At 41.3% G+C, this 18,842-nt stretch overlaps 2 protein-coding genes across 14 annotated transcripts in view; one reads left to right on the top strand and one right to left on the bottom strand.

Moving 5' to 3' along the window:
- Positions 1-897: 897 nt before the first annotated feature.
- On the bottom strand, positions 898-17,272 carry CASP3 (caspase 3). The gene is made up of 7 exons (XM_036996542.2): positions 17,161-17,272; positions 9,699-9,766; positions 7,437-7,561; positions 4,596-4,724; positions 4,089-4,264; positions 3,741-3,861; positions 898-2,784 (listed from the first exon to the last, which is right to left on the bottom strand). The coding sequence occupies exons 2-7, from the start codon at positions 9,749-9,751 to the stop codon at positions 2,555-2,557; spliced, it is 834 nt and encodes a 277-aa protein (XP_036852437.2). The 5' UTR covers positions 9,752-9,766; positions 17,161-17,272; the 3' UTR covers positions 898-2,554.
- A 136-nt stretch (positions 17,273-17,408) lies between these two features.
- The window catches only part of PRIMPOL (primase and DNA directed polymerase), a 42,230-nt gene continuing 40,796 nt past the window's right edge, over positions 17,409-18,842 (top strand). For all 13 annotated transcript variants that reach the window (XM_073219170.1, XM_073219164.1, XM_073219168.1 and 10 more), the window contains exon 1: positions 17,409-17,609. The gene's annotated coding sequence lies outside the window, so the exon portion shown is untranslated. The remainder of the gene's footprint in view (positions 17,610-18,842) is intronic.

Genomic DNA, 18,842 nt, shown 5'->3' with positions numbered 1-18,842 from the left:
CCATTTTTTTAAACCATTGAAACAACGTTGTGATGAGTAACCGTGTATATAATTTTGTATATGCACGAGGTGTATGGGTAATTTGGATTCTAAGAAATGAGATTGCTGCTTCAAAGAGTAAATAACTTCCTAGGAAGTGCCACATTCCCGTCCAAGGGGAATTATAGCATTTGCAGTCCTGCCAGTGGGAGAATACATTTCCCCATAGCCTGGCCAACAGAATGTCATCAAACTAGGGTTTTTGTCAGTCTGATAGATGACAGATGATACCTTAATTTAATTTGCATCTTAGTATGATGCAGATTAAGCTCTTTACCTGAGTAAAGCATAAGGGACCTTTGGTCTTTTTCAGCGAATTGTCTGTTCATGCCCTCATTTTACCAGTTTTTCTGACTTAAAAGTAATATATGTTCATTACAGAATTATTGGAAGAAATTTAAAACACATGTTCATACTTATATTCCTTTCTAAGAACATAAATAAAGAGGGAATATTTCCCTGTCACAACTCCACCCCAGAAGTGACCACCAGTGATCTGTTGCACATCCTCAGTTCATTTTCTCCCATAACCCCACTTAAAATGCATGTGGTGGCACGTTTTATTTTAGCAGTACCCTTTATACTCTGTTACTCACCATTCCGCACATTACCAACCAAAAATATGGTCATATTTAGGGACTGTGATCTATGCAAACCTAATATCCTTCCTGGCGTCATGGTCATTTTAAGAGCAGGGCCCTCTAAGCAGGCCTGGGAAGAAGAGAGATCTGCTTATCTTATGCAGTAATTTGCCACCTCAAGTATTTGATTATAGGGTCCTGTTGTATCCTCTTTGATTAAAAACATCTTAACTTTAGCGCATCACAAACAACAACAAAAAAACCCCTGAACAGCTGGTAATTTTAAGTTGGTGTTTATATTTTGAAATAAAAATTCACAACAAAATTTTATAAAATTGTCACATAGGAAACCACCTTAAGATACCATTACATGCTTCATTTATTTAGAAAAAGCCACAAATAAGGTTGAAACAAACAGCTGTCACTTTTGTACATGAGTTCCTTTCTTTGAGCAAAAGAAAGCTCATGTGAAGCTCAGAGTGAAAACCAGTGAGTTGTGTTAGCCGGACACAAGGACGCAGGGACGGCTCAAGCCCTCCCTGGGTGAGGAGAATGAGCCTCCCTGGGGGCGCCGGGCTGCTTCTCCTTCCTCCCTGGCTTTCAGCCTCCCGCTGCACCACGGCAGGGGAAGGCTGGGGGACCCATAAAGTTCTGTGTGCCACGGTCCTTTCATTTCAGTCTGTAATTACAGTCTCATTTTTTGATTGTAAACTTCAACAGAAAATAACATGCTAATAATTTTACTACAGAGTACTATGATTTTTGTTGTGATGGTCAGAAACTTTCCTTTTCAGAACTTTCTGATTTGGTTCATTTTCTCGGAGACTCCTGGCTTGCAGGCAACCTCCATGCACACCAGTACCAAGAAACAAGTTATTTTTCTGAAGCTGTGGCCTATGGCTCTGCCTCCATCACACAGGCTGTACTGTGTCTACGCTCAGGCTCAAATCATCTTCTGATCTCAGGGTGCCCAGATGATTGATTTATTGTTTCTTCCTTATAATCTCACTGTTTAATATCAAAGTTGTATTGCCGTATATTCCCATAGAGTTTCTTCAATTCAGCTGCTAACAGTTTGATCCACACTTTGAGGTTTTTACGTAACGGCTCCTCATATATTCTGCTGGTATGTGAAGCCCAAGACCGTAGAGGGACAAAGGCCAGGATGCATGTGCTGGTGGGTAGGCTGCATTTCAGCACCTTGGAGTTCTACTGCTGTCCCCCTCTACTCAGGTTGCATTTAGCCTTAGAAGAATCGACTTGTTTGCTCACACTTTCTCTCAAGTAAAATATTTAGTTTCTTTTTCAACTTTAGACATGATTTTTTGGCAACAACGACATGCTCAGGACAAACATCACAAGACCATGCACTCAGATAAAAGATCTAAAAATACAGTTTACTTATCTCCAAATACCAGTTCTAAATCAAGGTCTCCAAGCCTTTGACCATGTCCATGGGTCCCCAAGTTCTAGGATACATTATTCTACATCATCATTTCTATGTTTGACAAAAACTAGAATGCAAACTCTTAAATGGGTGCATATTGCTATCATTGAAATTCATTACTTCAGTGTTTAACTTTTCCTATAATTACTTATAAATCCACAGTATCACTAATTATGAGAACTGTTAATTTGTAATCATTTCCTCTCACAATAATCATTTCACAATCCATTTTTATTTATTCCTAATTTTTTTATTCCTATAAAAAATAAATTAAAATAATTTAATTTATTCCTAATTAAGTTTCAATTTCAACTACCTGATTCTGAGTTTTGAGGTAGCTTCATAGTTTTGTTACAATGAAAGTGGCATGTTTCAAAGTACCACCTGGAGCATTAGATGAGATTTAAATGAGAGGAAAACATAGTTATCAGTTATACTATTTCCTCCTTTGGCATATAAACTAAAAAACAAAAAATCAAGCATTTCTTTAGTGATAAAAATACAGTTCTTTTGTGAGCATAGACACAATACATGGAATCTGTTTCTTTGCATGAAGAGCGGAATCATGAGAGTAAGACTCAAATTCTATTGCTACTTTCCGGTTAACCCGAGTAAGGATGTGTATAACCTCAAGTTTGTGAGCGTACTGTTTGAGCATAGTACAGAGTGACTGGATGAACCAGGATCCATTCCTTGAATTTCGCCAAGAATAGTAACCTACGAGGCAAAATATAGCCAAAATAAAATGAATATCTGATTTTACAAATTATTTTATAATCATAAAGATAAAAAACAAGCATAAACTTCACATGGAGGGAAAAGCAACGGTGCTACGCATATAACCTGTGCTTCTGGCAAGAAAAAAGAGTTATGGGCTAACTTCACTGACTCACTGAGAATTTTACTTTCTGGGCTTCCCTTCCAAAGGTATAAAAAGTATGTCCTAAATTTGTCTGTAGGGCATCCGAATAAAGTATAATAAACACATTACAAAGTATTAAAAAAGTTTTAAGAAGGGAATAGTGTATTTACTGTACTTTTTTTATCCATTGCTTTTAATTTAGTGCTTTACCAGGAAAGATGCCTGGAGGTTAAAAGAAATATTAAGCATATTTGAAAATGTAACACTGTTAAAAAATGTTTGTCCTGTATTTCCAAACTTTGTGACACCCTAGTTAGTATAATAATAGTAAGTATAATACTATAGTAAATAACTGTATGATATTTGTTTATATGATGACATGTACAACACAACCGTGGAGATTAATAACCTGTTCATATATTATTTACTTCATTTCTTTTCCCTCATCTCCCTTCTACCCTCTCATATACTATTCATGTTTATCTTCCAAAGAATTCCTGGAAGACATAACCTCTCTCCTCTTTCAGGAAGTGGGTGAAGCTCTGACTTGGCCCATTTTACTACATAGTATCCTATCTGGCTTTACGTTCACGAATGCCACTTTATGAAAGCATGTAACAGAAGATCCTTTATATAGGTGTAGTAATGACGCTTGTGTAAGTAAGCTTTTTTATATATGCATTATTTTTTAGCCCAACTTTGCTAAAGACAACTTTCTGAGACTTCTCTGTGATTAAGGTAGCTGTTTTTTTGAACAAACTCTTCATTGTTTAAATGAACATATAACATTCCTTTTTTGTAACTTTCTTACCAGGTGCTGTAGAATATGCATACAAGAAGTCGGCCTCAACTGGTATTTTCTGACACCCCATGTCATCCTGAGCACTACTGTCAGTCTCAATACCAGAGTCCAGTTCTGTACCTCGGCAGGCCTAGAGGTTAGAAAATAAACACTAATTTAAAAAAATATGTCTGGAAGCACCTAACTTATTTCTAAAGGCTGTGTAAAAGTTTATGTTAATTATGCAGAACCTTATTGATATGTCTAAAATTAAAATGTCTATATCTAAGTGAGTAAGAAAGTTGTGATAGTTCAGTTGATAATCCACAACTGGTTAAATTAATCCTCAGTAACCCAAGGTACTCAGTTATCTATTACCTGAATAATGAAAAGTTTGGGTTTTCCAGTTAGACTTCTACAACAATCCCCTCTGAAGAAACGTGTTAATTTTTTCAGGTCAATAGGTCCATCTGTTCCAAAAATTACTCCTTCATCACCATGGCTTAGTAGCACGCAAATGAAACTGCTCCTTTTGCTATGATCTTCTTTAGAAACTGGAAAATGTTTACAAATAAGAAAAAACAAAGCAACAAAAACCAATGCAACTTTTTTGAACTATCTCATATATACTGTGTGGGAGTGGGAAGAACAAACTTGAAGTAGAACTAAGAGATCATCTAAACCCAGCAGGGGGCAGAGCAACACACCTCAAACCATTTCAGGGCATTGGCATGAATATCTTACTTTACTTCTACAAAATATATAGAGAGCAGGATTACCATTCAGTATAGTTCCACAGTTCTCATGCTTTGTTATATGTTTAATTACAGCTAGATCATAACACAATATTGGACAATGAAGGTCATTCTTTCAATTATTTCTTACCACTGTACATCAATTCCATAATTTGCTCGCATGTAAGATCATTTTTATTCCTGACTTCATATTTCAAGTTTGTGAATGTTTCCCTGAGGTCTGCTGCATCAACATCTGTACCAGGCCGAGACTGCATTCCTTGGAACAGAAAGAATTACTTTTAGTTGCATTAAAAGATTAACTGCTCTGAAATGAACTATTTAGCCATTCATACAATCCATGATAAATTCTTCTTTTCAAATGCTAAGAAAGTTCAATTATTCTGATCATGGTGACACAAAGTCTTTTTAATTTCTTAGCATCTAAGACACTAAGCTATATCTGTGTTAGTCATGAGGTTATCTCTCACAGTTGCTTAGATAGTGAAAAAGAGAAACAACTTCAATGCTTAATGAGAGGTGTTTGGTTAAATCACTTATGACTCACTTATTCACTTAGGACTGGTATACTATGTTGCCATTAAAATTTTTGTAGACAAAATCTTGCCATGGGAAAATGGCCATTGTTAAAAAAAATGATCCTACTTTTATATATATAACAATACACACATCTCACAAACTCAGGGGAACTGTATTTCTTTAATTTTAAGTTTCCAATAATTTTAAGATACTCCTTTCGTAATCTTTTCAGGAAAAAAAACACAGACCACTACCACATTTATATTGTTCACCAGGCATTCTGCTATGGGTAATCTTCTTTAATCCTTCCAATCACCAAGAGAGTTATTATGTATGACTGGCTTCACTTGTACAGATGTGGGACATGAACACAGAGGTGTTCAGGGACTTGTCCAAATTAACAAAGCTAGTATTAGACTATATCCCAGGGTCCTGGACTTTCATTATTCCTTGTAGTTCCTTCCACGTTAAATGGACACGTTTATTGTATGATGTACTCAGACTTTAAGAAACTTAAGCATTAGGGGAACATACCTTAAAATTGACTTAATTTAGTATGAACAGAAAAGACTAAAAGTCTGTATCTCTGCTGATTGTATCTGAGTAGTGTGATTTTAATTTTTTTCTTTTGCTATAATTTCTCAAGTTTTTATTATGGCCATGTATTATTTTATAAAATTAAAATAAGCTCATCAAAGTTTTGACATCGGAAAGGCTGAGAACTCTATGCAACTGTATGACAGAGTGGCTGAATTCTGATCCTGACTTGTGAGTCACTTAGTAGCTGAACAGAAAACACAAGACTATCAGAGAATTTTCTGAGGACCTGTGCTTCAAATCTCAAAGCAGAAAAGGAGCTCACTCTAAGGCTAAAGCCAGACTAATGAATCTAAGTTTTGTTGTTTTTTTTTTAAGTTGAATGACATGCCCCCACCCCCCACTGTAACCCCTTAAGAACAAGTTAACAATGTAAAATTTTATAGGAAGAGGGCATCATAACTAGCAATGTGAGGCAGAATATCAAATGGCTGAACGTGGTGTGGTATCTTAATATATAACCAAAGCAATAAAATGGTACCATTCAGATTTAGACACCCATTTTCAACTATTCTTTATTCACTCCTCATAACTAACCTTAACACCAAATCCTGCTTATCTTTCTAGAACACTTTGGCTTCTTTTCACCACCACTATGGTAGAAAGCCTCTTAAATGGGATCTGCTACTTCTAGTTTCCTTAGTTCAAAATTAATTCTAGTATGACTAATATGACAATTCAAAAAATTATCACAGTATCAATTTAAAAATGAAAAATGGGAAAAATAGGCAAAATACTCATTTATATGGTAAATTATTCAAATTAAGTGAATGGAAATTAAGGGAAGGGAGTATTATGAAATCATTAAAATAATAGATATGAAAATTATACAGCAACAAAAAATGCTTATTTTACATTAAGTGGAAAAACCAGTATACAAAATATTGCTTGCATGTTAAAAATAAAGCTTTGAAAGAAACTGTCAAGGAAAAAATATCAAGTAATACATCAAGATGTTAATTAGCTTTTTAGAACAGTGAGGGATTTTATTTTTTATATTCTCTAAACAAAAGAATCTGAACTGTATTATAAAATTTAGATTGTACATATATATACTGAGAAGGGGATTTGCTGATCAGGCCAAGGTTTTGCTAGGGGAGCAGTTTTAGTAGTGGCAGAGGCAGAAAACGGGTCCAAGAGAGGTGGACAGAAGTGAAGATGGCAAGCTTAAAGTGTGTTTTCAGAGTTTAGGAAAGAAGACCAGTATTACACCAAACTTAAGAGGAAGCAGAGTAAAAAAAGGGTCGCTTTAAGATGGGAGTCTGTCATCTTTGTAGCGTAAGAGGACAAAGTACACAGAGCAAATGTGGACACAAAGTAGTGAAACAGCTTAGAATGTGGCCTCTGAGCTTGGGACGGGGATCAGCAGCACCCGGGTTGAGTCCCAGCTCTCCTACTATACGATCTGCATGACTCCGTGGAAGGATTTTAACCTTTCGGTATCTAACTGTGGTTACTTTTCAGTGCTGTTATAAAAACTGAGACAATACCTGTGAGGTGTCTTGCATAGTTCCAGGAAAGGAAAAACACTACTTAACTACTTGTTGAGATCCCTCATTAGCATAAAAGAGGGGGCAGGAGGATACAGAGCAAGCAGGGTTACAGAGCAGTCAAGACAGAGGAGGTCAGCACACAGACAGGAAGAAGGCCAGCGGCTGGAAGGAGGAGATGATGGCAGGAGAAGACTGAGGTCATGTTGCAGGACCTGCAGGGTCCTGCACTGCGTCCACTGCATGGCTACTCTGTGTCATACTTTACTAACTAATAACATCAATACTATTTTAAAAAATTATTATACCAAATATAAATGGCATAAATATTTGAAAAGGATTAAAAGTTATGGAAAGATACATACCAGTACTTTCATCAAAGTTCTTATTATTAATTATTACACATAAACCCATTTCAGGATAATCCATTTTGTAACTACTGTCCAAGAATATTCCAGAGTCCACTGACTTGCTTCCATGAAAGATCTTTCTGTTTGGAAATCAAACAATAATTTTCAAAGGTAGAAAAAAATGACCAATGATGTTGTTCACATTTGTATTTTAAAACACCTAAGAACTTTTATAACTAGAAAAATTTTAGAACTTTTATAACACATAATATTTAACATCCGTTGACTATTGTGTGCCAGGCCTTGTGCTGCAGGCTTTTCCTCACTTAAGTTTCACAAAACTCATTTCACAGCTAAGGAGATGTCTGCCAGAAGACTAAGCGACGCGCTGACAGCTACGCAGACACTGTGTCAGAGCCAGGGCTGAACGTATCAGTTGGACTCACTCGGAGTTCAGGCTTCTCATTTCTACATTTTATGTTTTCTTCTAAATTCTACAAAATTTCTTATGACTCTGCAATATTTTATCCTTCAAGGTAAGAGTAAAATCTTAAAAACTGCCCTGAAATTATTGGAAACCAATAAAAGACAAATATAATTCAATTATTTATCATAATTCCTAAATTACTCCTTAAACCCTATGAGCCAAACAAATACATATTTATTAATACAGAAAATCACTATTGTAAATAATTGAAAATACTTGTCTGAAGGTCACTTATCCAAAAACTGTTATCTAGAACAAGGTCAGTAAAGTTTTTCTCAACAGGCCAAATGCTAGCTATTTCAGGCTTGCAGGCCAATGTAGTCTCTGCTGCAGCTACTCCATTCTGCTGGTGAAAGTAGCCCAGGACAATACGGAAACAAATAGGTATAGCATGTTTCAATAAAACTTGACCGAAACAGACCGTAAGCCTGACCCTTGCTCTAGATTAATAATCAGGAAATAACAGGTCTAGGAACAGCCAAACATCAACACCTGAAGTCCATATACTTACGTACTTAAACTGAGAGTATTTCACATTATACACACTTCTAAAATAGTTGTTGGAAAAAGACTAAAATACTAAATGAAAGCAGTTACAGTCAGAGACAAACTATGGTATTTAGCTAGAGGTGAAGATCCCCAATTTTAAAGGTGAGAAAATACAAACCCTGAAAGCCACATGACTTGTTGAAGGTCATATGGATAATGGATCACAGAACTGGAAGTCCCACCACCTCCTGATGCCTTCTTAGGAGGCAGGTGCTCCTCTACCAGCCATATGACAGCTACCAGCAACAGGAGGGGGCATGCCTGCTAAAGAGCAGAGCCTCAAAAAGCCTAGGAAGTGGAAGATAGCCTATCGTACATATGAGCAAATCAGGCCTAAATCTGTTTGGGGTTCCGATGTAATTTGCCATTAAATTCTGTTCTATGTGATATGAAAAGGTAGGAAAATGTGTAAATTATTCTAAAAGGGCTTCAAACAATCCTGAAAAACCTCTGAAGTGAGGTTGCATTTCAAAAATATAATTTCCAGGAAAATTCCTTTGCTAAGCAAATATTACTAAATCTTTACTGATAATCTGTTACTAGTATTGCTGTAATTCTACTGTTTAGGACTAAGGTCACTAATTCCCTGGGTGGTCCAGAATAATAATACTGGGTCTCAGAAATAGACTTTTAGAACTGGAAATATCACAAGGGATCCCAAATGGATAATAACAGATGCAAATTAAGAGTGAGTTTTATTTTTTCCCTTTCTCTATCTGCTGGTTATTAGAAACATTAATAAGCAGAATATTCCCAAAAGGAAGACTGAGAAAAACAAAAGGTAAAAGGTATTCCAGAACAAGGCAATTCTTCCCCAGACTGAAAGCTGGAATTTCATTTTAGTCTTAAAACTCATACATCAACAAGAGGCCAAAAAAACTCCCCCGAACACAAAACCTCTCATCCTGTAGAGATCTGGGAAGGTACAGAGGCCCCGAGCCTGAGTCCACCTCCTCTGAGGTGACCTTTTGCTTCTAGGACAGGGTTGCCGACTATAGGTCAGGCACTCGGCCTGGCCCTTCCCTCAAGCCTCCCCACAGTTCTGTGAAAATTTTTATTTTTTAAAGACGAGATTCAGAGAGTGTAAGTAAACGTATGTAAAGTTACAGAGCTGTTGATGCAGGACGCCCACTGGTTCCTTGTGACTCAAATCCCATATTCTGCTTCCGTACTCCTTGAAGTTTGTCATTAAATCTTTCCATCTTTCTGTGATTATATAAGGATTCCATTTAAATACTCACGTTTCTGAATTTTTAATGGATTTTGAATCCACTGAGTTTTCACTGGTCTCCATGGATACTTTTATGAACTAAAATATAAAGAAAATAGTTCATCAAAATCAGTCACTATAAGATCACTGCATTATTTAATTATTCCAGTGATTATTTCTCCAAATTAATACTTTAGATGGACGTTTTCACATTAGCATTACCACTCCTTCCCCAGCTTCACCTCTACTGTTAAAGGTTTCGAGTCAAACCCAAGAACAATAATCCTTTGCAAACGTAAGTGTAATGTAGCCCATCGCTTGCTCTCAATCTCTCTTACAAAACTGAGCTATGAAGTACATATAATGCTTAGATAATTAGTGTGCAGCTCACGTCAATTTTTGTATTTGTATACCCCTACCATATCAAGAAACAGATTGCAACTGGTTTGTATTCCAACAGATGAGGTCATTGGTAATGACTCAGCCTCCCAAGTCAATGCGGTTAAAACAAAAACATCCCAGCACAACGGTGTAGCTCACTGCTACACTGCTTAGATTCCCAAGAGACACAGCACCGGCATGTTCCAAAGCTCCCTATTTTTAAACTGTGCTTGCCTGAGAATCCCAACTTCTCATTTCAGGTAGTGGAATGCCTAGGAAATCTGGAGGTTTCTGCTTTCATTCTTCCATCAGACAATCCCATTATACTATCTCATGCAGTGAACATGTCCTTATAATCATGGCAGCTCCCACTTACTGTATGCTCATTAGGTACCAGGCACTGTGCTAGGCACCTTATCTTTTATCTTCCCATTAACCCTAAAAGTCAGGAAACCCAGCTTGTAGTGATGAAATGACTCCGTCCAGTGACAGAGGCCCTTTTCTTCCACTCTGCTCTGCTGCCTCTGTATAAGCCAGTCCCTTCCTATTGTCTATGAGAGATCTACCAGGTTTTTAGCTTTCCAGAAGCCAAAGTACTTTCAAGGCAACATGCCTCCCTAACTAAAGAAGACAAAGAAAGCAAGGACTAAAAAATCTTGAGTTTCACAGCCTCTACGAACCCTGGCTATCTCAAAAATTTCACACAAAATACAACTTTAACTTAACTCTTACGCCAAAATCAGAGATCGTTAAGAAATACAACTCCATCAATAGGACTCACTCAACCACAAAAGCCTTTATAGAAAGTCCTAGCCTCCCTCTTTTTAAGTTTGTGTAATTGTGATAAAATATACATAAAATCTACCATTTGAGGCATATTGCTCAGTGACATTAAGTACAGTCACGTTGTTGTGTAACCATCACCATCCATCTCTAGAACCTTTATCTTCCCGAACGGAAACTCCACACCAAGCCGCCCCTTTGCGCTCCTGAAAGCTGAGAAGCCCTCTTCTCTTCTCCAAAGTGAAGTCCCCTCCTCCCTCTTCCTGGGCACTGTGTGCGCCTATGGTGGGAACGATGGAAGAACACGGAGAGGAACCCATTCGAGTCAACCACACAAGAGAGCAGTGTTTCACCTTCTCTCAAAGCTAGTCTGTTTGGCATTTCTACAAAGGCTCTTTGCTTTTCTACCATCTTACTTCCTACAGGCTTTCTAGAAAACTAAGGGAGGATGGTAAGTACAACTGGGATGAACCACCTTTTTAGAATCAGTAAGCAAATATTTAAGTTAGCACATACTTTGTGCCAGGTACCATTCTAGGCACTAGGAGGGTGGATGACAAGACAGAGTTCCTACCTTCAGCAGGCTTTCGTTCTAGAGAGGAAGAGTAACTACAGATGGATAATAAGATTTCTGATACCAATAGGGGTTATGAAGAAAATAAAATGGGGTAAATAGAGCGACTGGGAGAATGAGCTATTTCAGGTATGGTGAGTAAGGTGGTTGGGGAAGGCGACATTTGCACTGAGATCCACGTGGCACAGAGGTCACCAATAAAAGCTGTGCTTGCTAGGGAAGGGGCCAGCAAGCACAAAGGCTGTGAGAGTGCCTGGGGTGTTCCTGGTACAGGAAGAAGACCTGTCTGCCTGGTGCCCAGCCATGGAAGGGAAGGAACGAAGGGAGATGAAGTAGGAAAGGCGAGATCACACATGCCTCAGGAGCCGAGAGGAGCTTTGATTCTATGCTGACTGCGAGGAGAAACCACTGGGGTGTTTTAAGCAGAGGAGAGACAGCATGCTTTAAAAAGATCGCTCTGGCTGCTTAGTGGAGAATCAACTGCAGAAGACCACTCAAAATCCTTTAGGAATAGTTCTGGAAAGAGATGATGGCATGTAGGACAGGTTTGAACAATGGATATCTATATGTAGATATATATATATGCAGTAGGATCCTGGAATTGAGGACTGGAGATGACCTGGAGCATTCTGGTATTTACAGGGCAAGCAATGCCAGCACAGGACCAAAGAGAAGTGAAATGGGAGAATCAGGTACATGTGTACCGAGTGTATGGAAGTCTTTGAAGGAAATACTACTTCCAACAAATTTTTGTATCTTGTCGGCAATAAAGCTATAGGATGAAACAATTCTATCCTTGTGAAGGGTACTAGAAGGTTTAGATTTAAGTAGTGACCAGCTTTTCAGAGTTTTAAAATATTTGGCTTCTTGGCTTATTCCAATATTAAGACTTCACTAAATATCAGGTGACTTTGTCATTCCCTTTTCATAAACAACTTTAACTAAATAATTCTTAAAAGTTAGAAAGGTTTTAGATCAGTCTTAGTACGAGTAGTGTAATGCAATTTCTGGTATTAGACATGAGATAGACGACTTTCAATAAGATAAGCTTGTGGCCAAAAGGAAAAAAACATGAATTCTTTTAGGATAGGACTTAAAAGTGCCTTTCTATCTGATAAGGCTTTCTCAGCAGCAAATGCTATAATGTATTTCATTCATTTCATTATTAGTATCTGAATAATGTATATTGCAACAGTATCAGTTGACTTTCACATACTATTAAAAATTTATATGAAGGTAAATACAATCATTGCATCAGGCATGTGCACATTTGCTTCCCACTTGTCACCATCTGCCTTTTCCACATGACAGCACCAAACCCACGCTCCTGGGAACACAGCTCTGCTTCTTGCAGAAAGTATTACACTTAGCATGACCTCACTTCCATTAGCTAATGCCTCGCTGCACACCAATTACTCTGGCGAAGGTGAGCTCATCTTAGAAGGATAAAAAAAATTATTCCCCCAGGGAAATATTTAATGCCTTAACAGGAGGTTAAGTTCTTAGAACATTTTCATTAGACAAAATATAAATAGGAAAATACACAATAAGGGGTGAAAAAATATATTCTAGCTCAGCAATGAAAACATTCTTACTCTATGCATGTATATAGTTCTTTCCATCAATTCAGGATGCTGATGATATGAAAGTAAATCTCTGAACATGTATTAGGTCCCAGAAAAGGTCTAAGTAAACCAATTGTCCTTAGATGGCAACCCAGGACTGGGGTCTCAGGATCACATCTCTAGTTGCTCGTTCTCTTTAACACTTGGCACCAAAGCTACAGCAGTCAGATGTATCGTGGTGACTGGGGTCAGGATAGACGTACTGTCACTCTAAAATAGACATTTAAACACTTCATCATGTGCTTTCCCAAAGAAGTGAAAAGTTGTAGTATCTTCCCTATTTATGGTGTGGTTAGTCAACTAAAGGGACTGTTGTATATTATGGTACTGAAGTAAAGCAGAATAAATTATCTGCAGAGTTAAGGCAGAAGGGTAAAAATTTCTAAAATTGAAATTTCTATATGAAGGTATCAAGTATTAAAATTTTGGGAAAAATTATTATAAAATCAGTATTTTAAAGGGTGCCTATGGTTGAGATTTCAAAATGAGATATTAAATTATAACCAGTTTGAGAGATTCCTATGCAGCTAACCTGGCACCCGACAGTAGGCTGTTCTTGGTATCTGTCCTACAAGGAAACTGAGATAAGGGATAAAATCCGACCTCTGCCCTACACCAGGTTTAAAATCTCAAAATGAGACATCAGAACCACCACTCCTTCCATTTTTTCAATCATTTCCATGAATATATCTTAAAAATATATATATAAACTAAAATAGGCAACCAAAAAAAAAGTCAAAAAAGTCACAAAGCTGTATGCGATTTGCATGTTGTATACAAAATGTTAGGTAGCGACAACAGCCCTTCTCACCACCAGTTCATGTTATGTAGACTCTGAGCTAAAAGGTACCTTCACGTATATATCTACTTATGTATTTCCAGTTAGTCCTTCCAACGATGCTCTGAGGCATGATCCCCATTTTTCAGGTCAGTTCACTAAGGCTCAGAAGAGCAGGTAAGTGGCAGAGCCAGGATAAACTAAAGTAAGTTCAGTTATGCCCCCCAAACAAATAAAACCATTCTTTCCTCCTCTGTTCAAAGGGCCACACGACCAGAAGACAGGCGGGAAATGCTCCCCACTACTCAAAGCCATGAGCCAGAAAGAGCATAGTACTTACTATGTGCTAGGGGTCTGTCTCCTCTCACCTGAGATCCTAAGATGGTATCGTTGGAGGGACAAAAGGGGAAATGGGAAAGTCCTTGCACACCCAAATATTTTATATGAAATAAATGTAGAACGAAGGATCTTGGGTGCCTTTTATAAAAATCAGAGATAACCTAGAAGGCCTCCTCCCTCCGAGAACCAATGTAGAAGCACATTCAGGTTTACAACCATCTGACTAAAGAAATCTTACCTGCTAGAGTTTTGAAACTGTGAAAAGTCAGCCAGGAGTATTTATTCATTTGTGCCGTAATAATTTAAGGAACAGCAACAAAATACTGTAGTAAACCCAGAGGGTAAAGTAACAGAAGAGACAAAGATCCTGTCCCTGTGTGGAACTTAACCCCGATGCTCACTGGTAATCAAAGCAGCTCAACAAGGTAGATGCCAGTGCTCAGTACCTACCAGAAAACTTCATCTTACTCTTCCCTATTCAGAAGCCCTACAAGCAATTCGAAGGCAAGAAGAAACAGGCGGCGAAACACCACGATGCAGAGATTTCCGAAGCACTGTCCAGACATGGCCTCATCTTACCTCACAACTGCCCAGGCACAGAACTCTGGGAGGTAGGTTTACTACTTAGGCCTAATTTATGGATGAGCTAGTAAGTGTCCCCCTTGGGACCTGGCCTCAGGTCCTTGGACAACAGAGTACCTCTCCTTCTCCATTAATTTCTGTTTATTAAATCTGTACAAAAGAGCATCTAACAGTTTAAGAATTCCCACAGCTTTTTTTAGGCTAGAACACCAACCACTGTGTCCCTTCTTTGAGGCAGAGCTGAAAGAACAAATACTGGGCACCAAAACTGATTTAATGCCATTCATCAAAGTTCAGGCTGCTTTCTAGCATGAGAAGGGAGATGAAGCAGTAGGAGATTGTGTTAAATTATATTCAAAAGCAAAACAGTAAAGCAGCATTGTAATTGCCTGTATCAGATAAGATGTCAGTCTCTTCAAAGGGTAGGAAGCAAGGCCTTTTTGTAGAATAGAAAAAACAAATCCAATTTTGTTAGGTACAAGGTTTCATGTTTTTAAAAAGAAGAACTGAACAGGTTTTTTCCCCACACTCCAGTAAGTTGTTCATTAATTCCTTAAAACACATTTTAACTTTCAAAAGTCTTTTGCAAAAGAGAAGAGCAAAACCAAAGCTCAAACATCAGGTTGTGATAGGGACAATTCAGGCTTTGCATTTCATTCCTAGCGATCACGTAACCACAACACATTCAAAGTGGCTGAGCACATTTTGATGCTGGCTGCTGGAACCTCCTTATTAGCAGGCCCTACTACTGTCTTGCATATTCACATTGTTACAGCAACTCCTTACTTCATCTCTACCATTCCTTATAACCCACATCTTTTAATTCTAATTTGCTGAGTAATTTTAAAATAGGTTTATTTTTTCTGGAAAAGGCATAATTATGAAAAAGGATAATACTGCAGTATGGGCATTCACTTGGGTCAGGCCCCGGAAATGGGGAATGACAACAAGGAACAACATAGCAAGATTAAATACAGTCCCTCATGGAACTGCTTACAAGCTTGTAGAGAAGACAGCAAACAGCCACTGCAAAGGATAAGACACTTCCCTTTCAGGAAATGCCAGATGCATAAAGACATAATAGGAAGACAACACTGAAGTGTTTACTGAGAACAGAAACATAAGCAGGAGTTGCTTAAGCAAATGTTAATGAGACGAGGGCAAGGGAGTGTAAGAGTGTTCCAGGCAGAGAATGGGTATTAAGATTAGTAACGCTGTGCAGAAAGTGAAACAGCACAGTAATTAATGAAAGATAAGGGAGGGGAGGGGACAAGGAGTCAATCTGTACTTGGCCCTGTTAACCATTTTAAGGGACTGGGTCTGTCCTTTGGGCAAAGGAAACAGCTTTCTAGATTTTTATTTTGTAACTATCACTCAGCCTGTGCAGTAAAGAACAGACAGAGAGGGGCAGAGGCTCTGGGAGTATGGCGGCCAATGAACAGGTTGCTGTAGCCAAGTGAGAGCCCAGGGTGGCTTAAATCAGAGATGGAGACAAGTGGACAGATCTGGTGGATATTTAGGACGTCAAGGGGCTTGGTGGCTCACTGGGGGAGGGGACAGGAGAGGTTGCTGAGCGGGCTGGTTCCTGGTTTCTTGGCTTGGGTACCACTTAGGGAGAACAGGGAAGAGACGGCTGTTTGAGAAGTGAAGCTTGAGGGCGGACCCGAAGAAACTACGTGTGACAAGTGTGAGAAAAGCACTCTGGTTCAACATGGCCAGAGGGGATAGCAAAGCAGCTCCTAGGTGACTTCTGCCCATGGATACAGTCACAGGGACGCGCTGAAACCTATCGGGTCTGAAAAGGAATTGGAGTTTAATGCTTGAAATTACGTTCCCGGAAAACCGAGTCACACAGTCAACCCGGTTAAATATGGGCCTGAGCCAGAACAGGCGGCACAGACCAAACCCTCGGTCGAGAAAGGGAAGATCAGCTCCGAGGGCGGGCGCCTCCGGCCGGCTCGGGCCAGCCTCCGACCTCGGGCACCGATTTTCGGAGCCGACCCTGCACTCCTCCCTTCCCGAGCCAAGCCTCAGCCTGCCGTCCCGCCCGCCCTCACCGGCCAAGCATCCCGCTGCTCCCGCCCCAGCTGCCCGGCCTCGATCCGGCCTCCGGGCTCGGCATCCCCAGCCCAGCCTCCCCTCCTCGGCGTCTGCTGCCCGGCCTCCACATCCCCTGCCCGGTCTCGCGCCCCCGGGGGCGGGGGAGGGGGGGGTCTTTCGCTTCGCGGGCTTCCGCACTTGTCCTGCACCCGTCGTCGTGGCAAAACAAAGGACTTGCCACCCGGATCGCACGCATCTCCTCCGGCCCCTGAAGCAGCTGCAGGCCGGGGCCGGTCCCCGGGGCGAGCGCTGAGCTTGGGAGGATGGAGCGAGCGTGGGGAGCGGGCCGAGGGCTGACAGCGGCGCGGGTCGCGGCGACGGCAGCACTCACCGCACGGGATCCACAGCGAACGCAACACCACCGCCTCACGCAAGCTCGACTTCCTCGCCCTCAGCTTTAAGGCTGAGCTCGGGGGCGGGGCAGGTCCCGCCGTACGCTGGCCCCGCCCCGCCGTACGCTGGCCCCGCCCCGCCGCCTCAGCGCCGACGCGTCCTTGCCCACTCTGTCCGTCTGAGAGCACCGCCTCCCCGTGCCGAGCGCCGCTCCCTCATAGGTCGGCGCGCTCCCAGGGCCGCTCCCTCATAGGTCGGCGCGCTCCCGCCGCACGAGTCCTGCTCCCTCACGGGCTGCGTGTACCCGCCCGCCCTCCCCTTCCCGCTTAGACGCCGCGCGCGGGGCACTCACTCGGGCCGCGCCTCGCGCCGGCTTTGAAAATTCCGTGCAGCTACGGTGGCGGGTCGCGGACTGGGAGTTCCCGCCCACGGCGCAGGTTTCCGCAGGTAAACGAAGGCGGACTCGAAGGCCGCGCGGCGCCGCCGCCCCGTGTTACCTCCGGGAGGAAGGGAGCGGGCGGCGCCCGGCACTGGTAACCTCTGCTCCCTTCAGGTGACCGAGGCCTTTCCTTCAGGTCGCCCCCAATTCCCCGACCCTAAATCAAAAGCCTTAACTGCCCTGCTGGTTCCCCGCCTTCTTCCGAGTCACTAACTCCTTTCAGACCCCATGCAAACCGACTCGTGTTCACAGAAGAACGGAGCGACGTCATTGAACATGAAATTCTGTACCAAATTCCAAGAGGTTCCCGACATTCTGGCAAGTCAGGGGGTCCTATGTTGAGAGCTAGCCTGCCCCCAACTCTTTTCGCCTATTCGGGTGTAAATCCGGGGCAATATTTTGTGCATAAATGTGCAAAGTTTTATGTAACTACCATTTGCTGAGTGCTTGTTCTGTGCTCCAATTTTCGCAATGTTCTCTTGTTTTATCCAAATTTCAACAGCCCTCGGAGGTGGGAATTCCAATCCCCACCCGGGCCTCAAAGGTCAAGTCGTTTGCGGCTGTTAAAAGGGGAGTTACAGTAGTTGACCTCGGGTCGCAGGAATAAAATTTAGGCCTTTATCCCTCGCAAACGCCGCGGAAAAGCTGAAGGAGGGGACCCCCCGCCCCCCAGCTCCCACGGCGGCCCAGCGAGCGGCTCTTCCTCAGGGAGGCCCGGGGGGACGGGCAAGTCCCCTCACCCCACTGTAACAGAACAGTTGGCTGGGGACAATGTCTCCTGAGTTCGGTAATTTCTTTTTACAGAGGTGACGCAGGTGGCAGAATTGTACCAGGGCCTGGAAGGGGAGGAATTTGGGGAAGGCGAGAGGGGCGCTCCAGGGGCGGGAAACAGGCGCCCGGGCTTCCGGAGGGCGTGGGCCGGGCGCAGGCCTGGTCCAAATCACTGGGTGGGCGGCTGGCCGGACGTGGCTCGGGGGCTTCGGGCCACGAGCGTTTGGATTTCTTGAGGAAAATCAGCGTGAGTTAAGTGTTGCTCTGAGCCATTAGTGAGTGTCTCCTATGAAAAATTAGGAAAATGAGCTGAAGGGTAATTAGTCTGGCAGAGTTACATTCCTCTGATAGGGGAGTCTGTGGGGATGGTAGAAAGGGGGAACGGGAAAAACACTACTGTATGTTTTCTTATCCCATCAGCAGATTTTGGGGAAATTTAAATATGAGTTCTATTCAAGCACAGACAGGCA

The sequence above is a fragment of the Manis javanica genome, chromosome 12 (assembly GCF_040802235.1).
Source record: "Manis javanica isolate MJ-LG chromosome 12, MJ_LKY, whole genome shotgun sequence".
Lineage (NCBI taxonomy): Eukaryota > Metazoa > Chordata > Mammalia > Pholidota > Manidae > Manis > Manis javanica.
The sequence above is the reverse complement of the archived record's forward strand: the minus strand, read 5'-3'. Positions and strand labels throughout refer to the sequence as shown.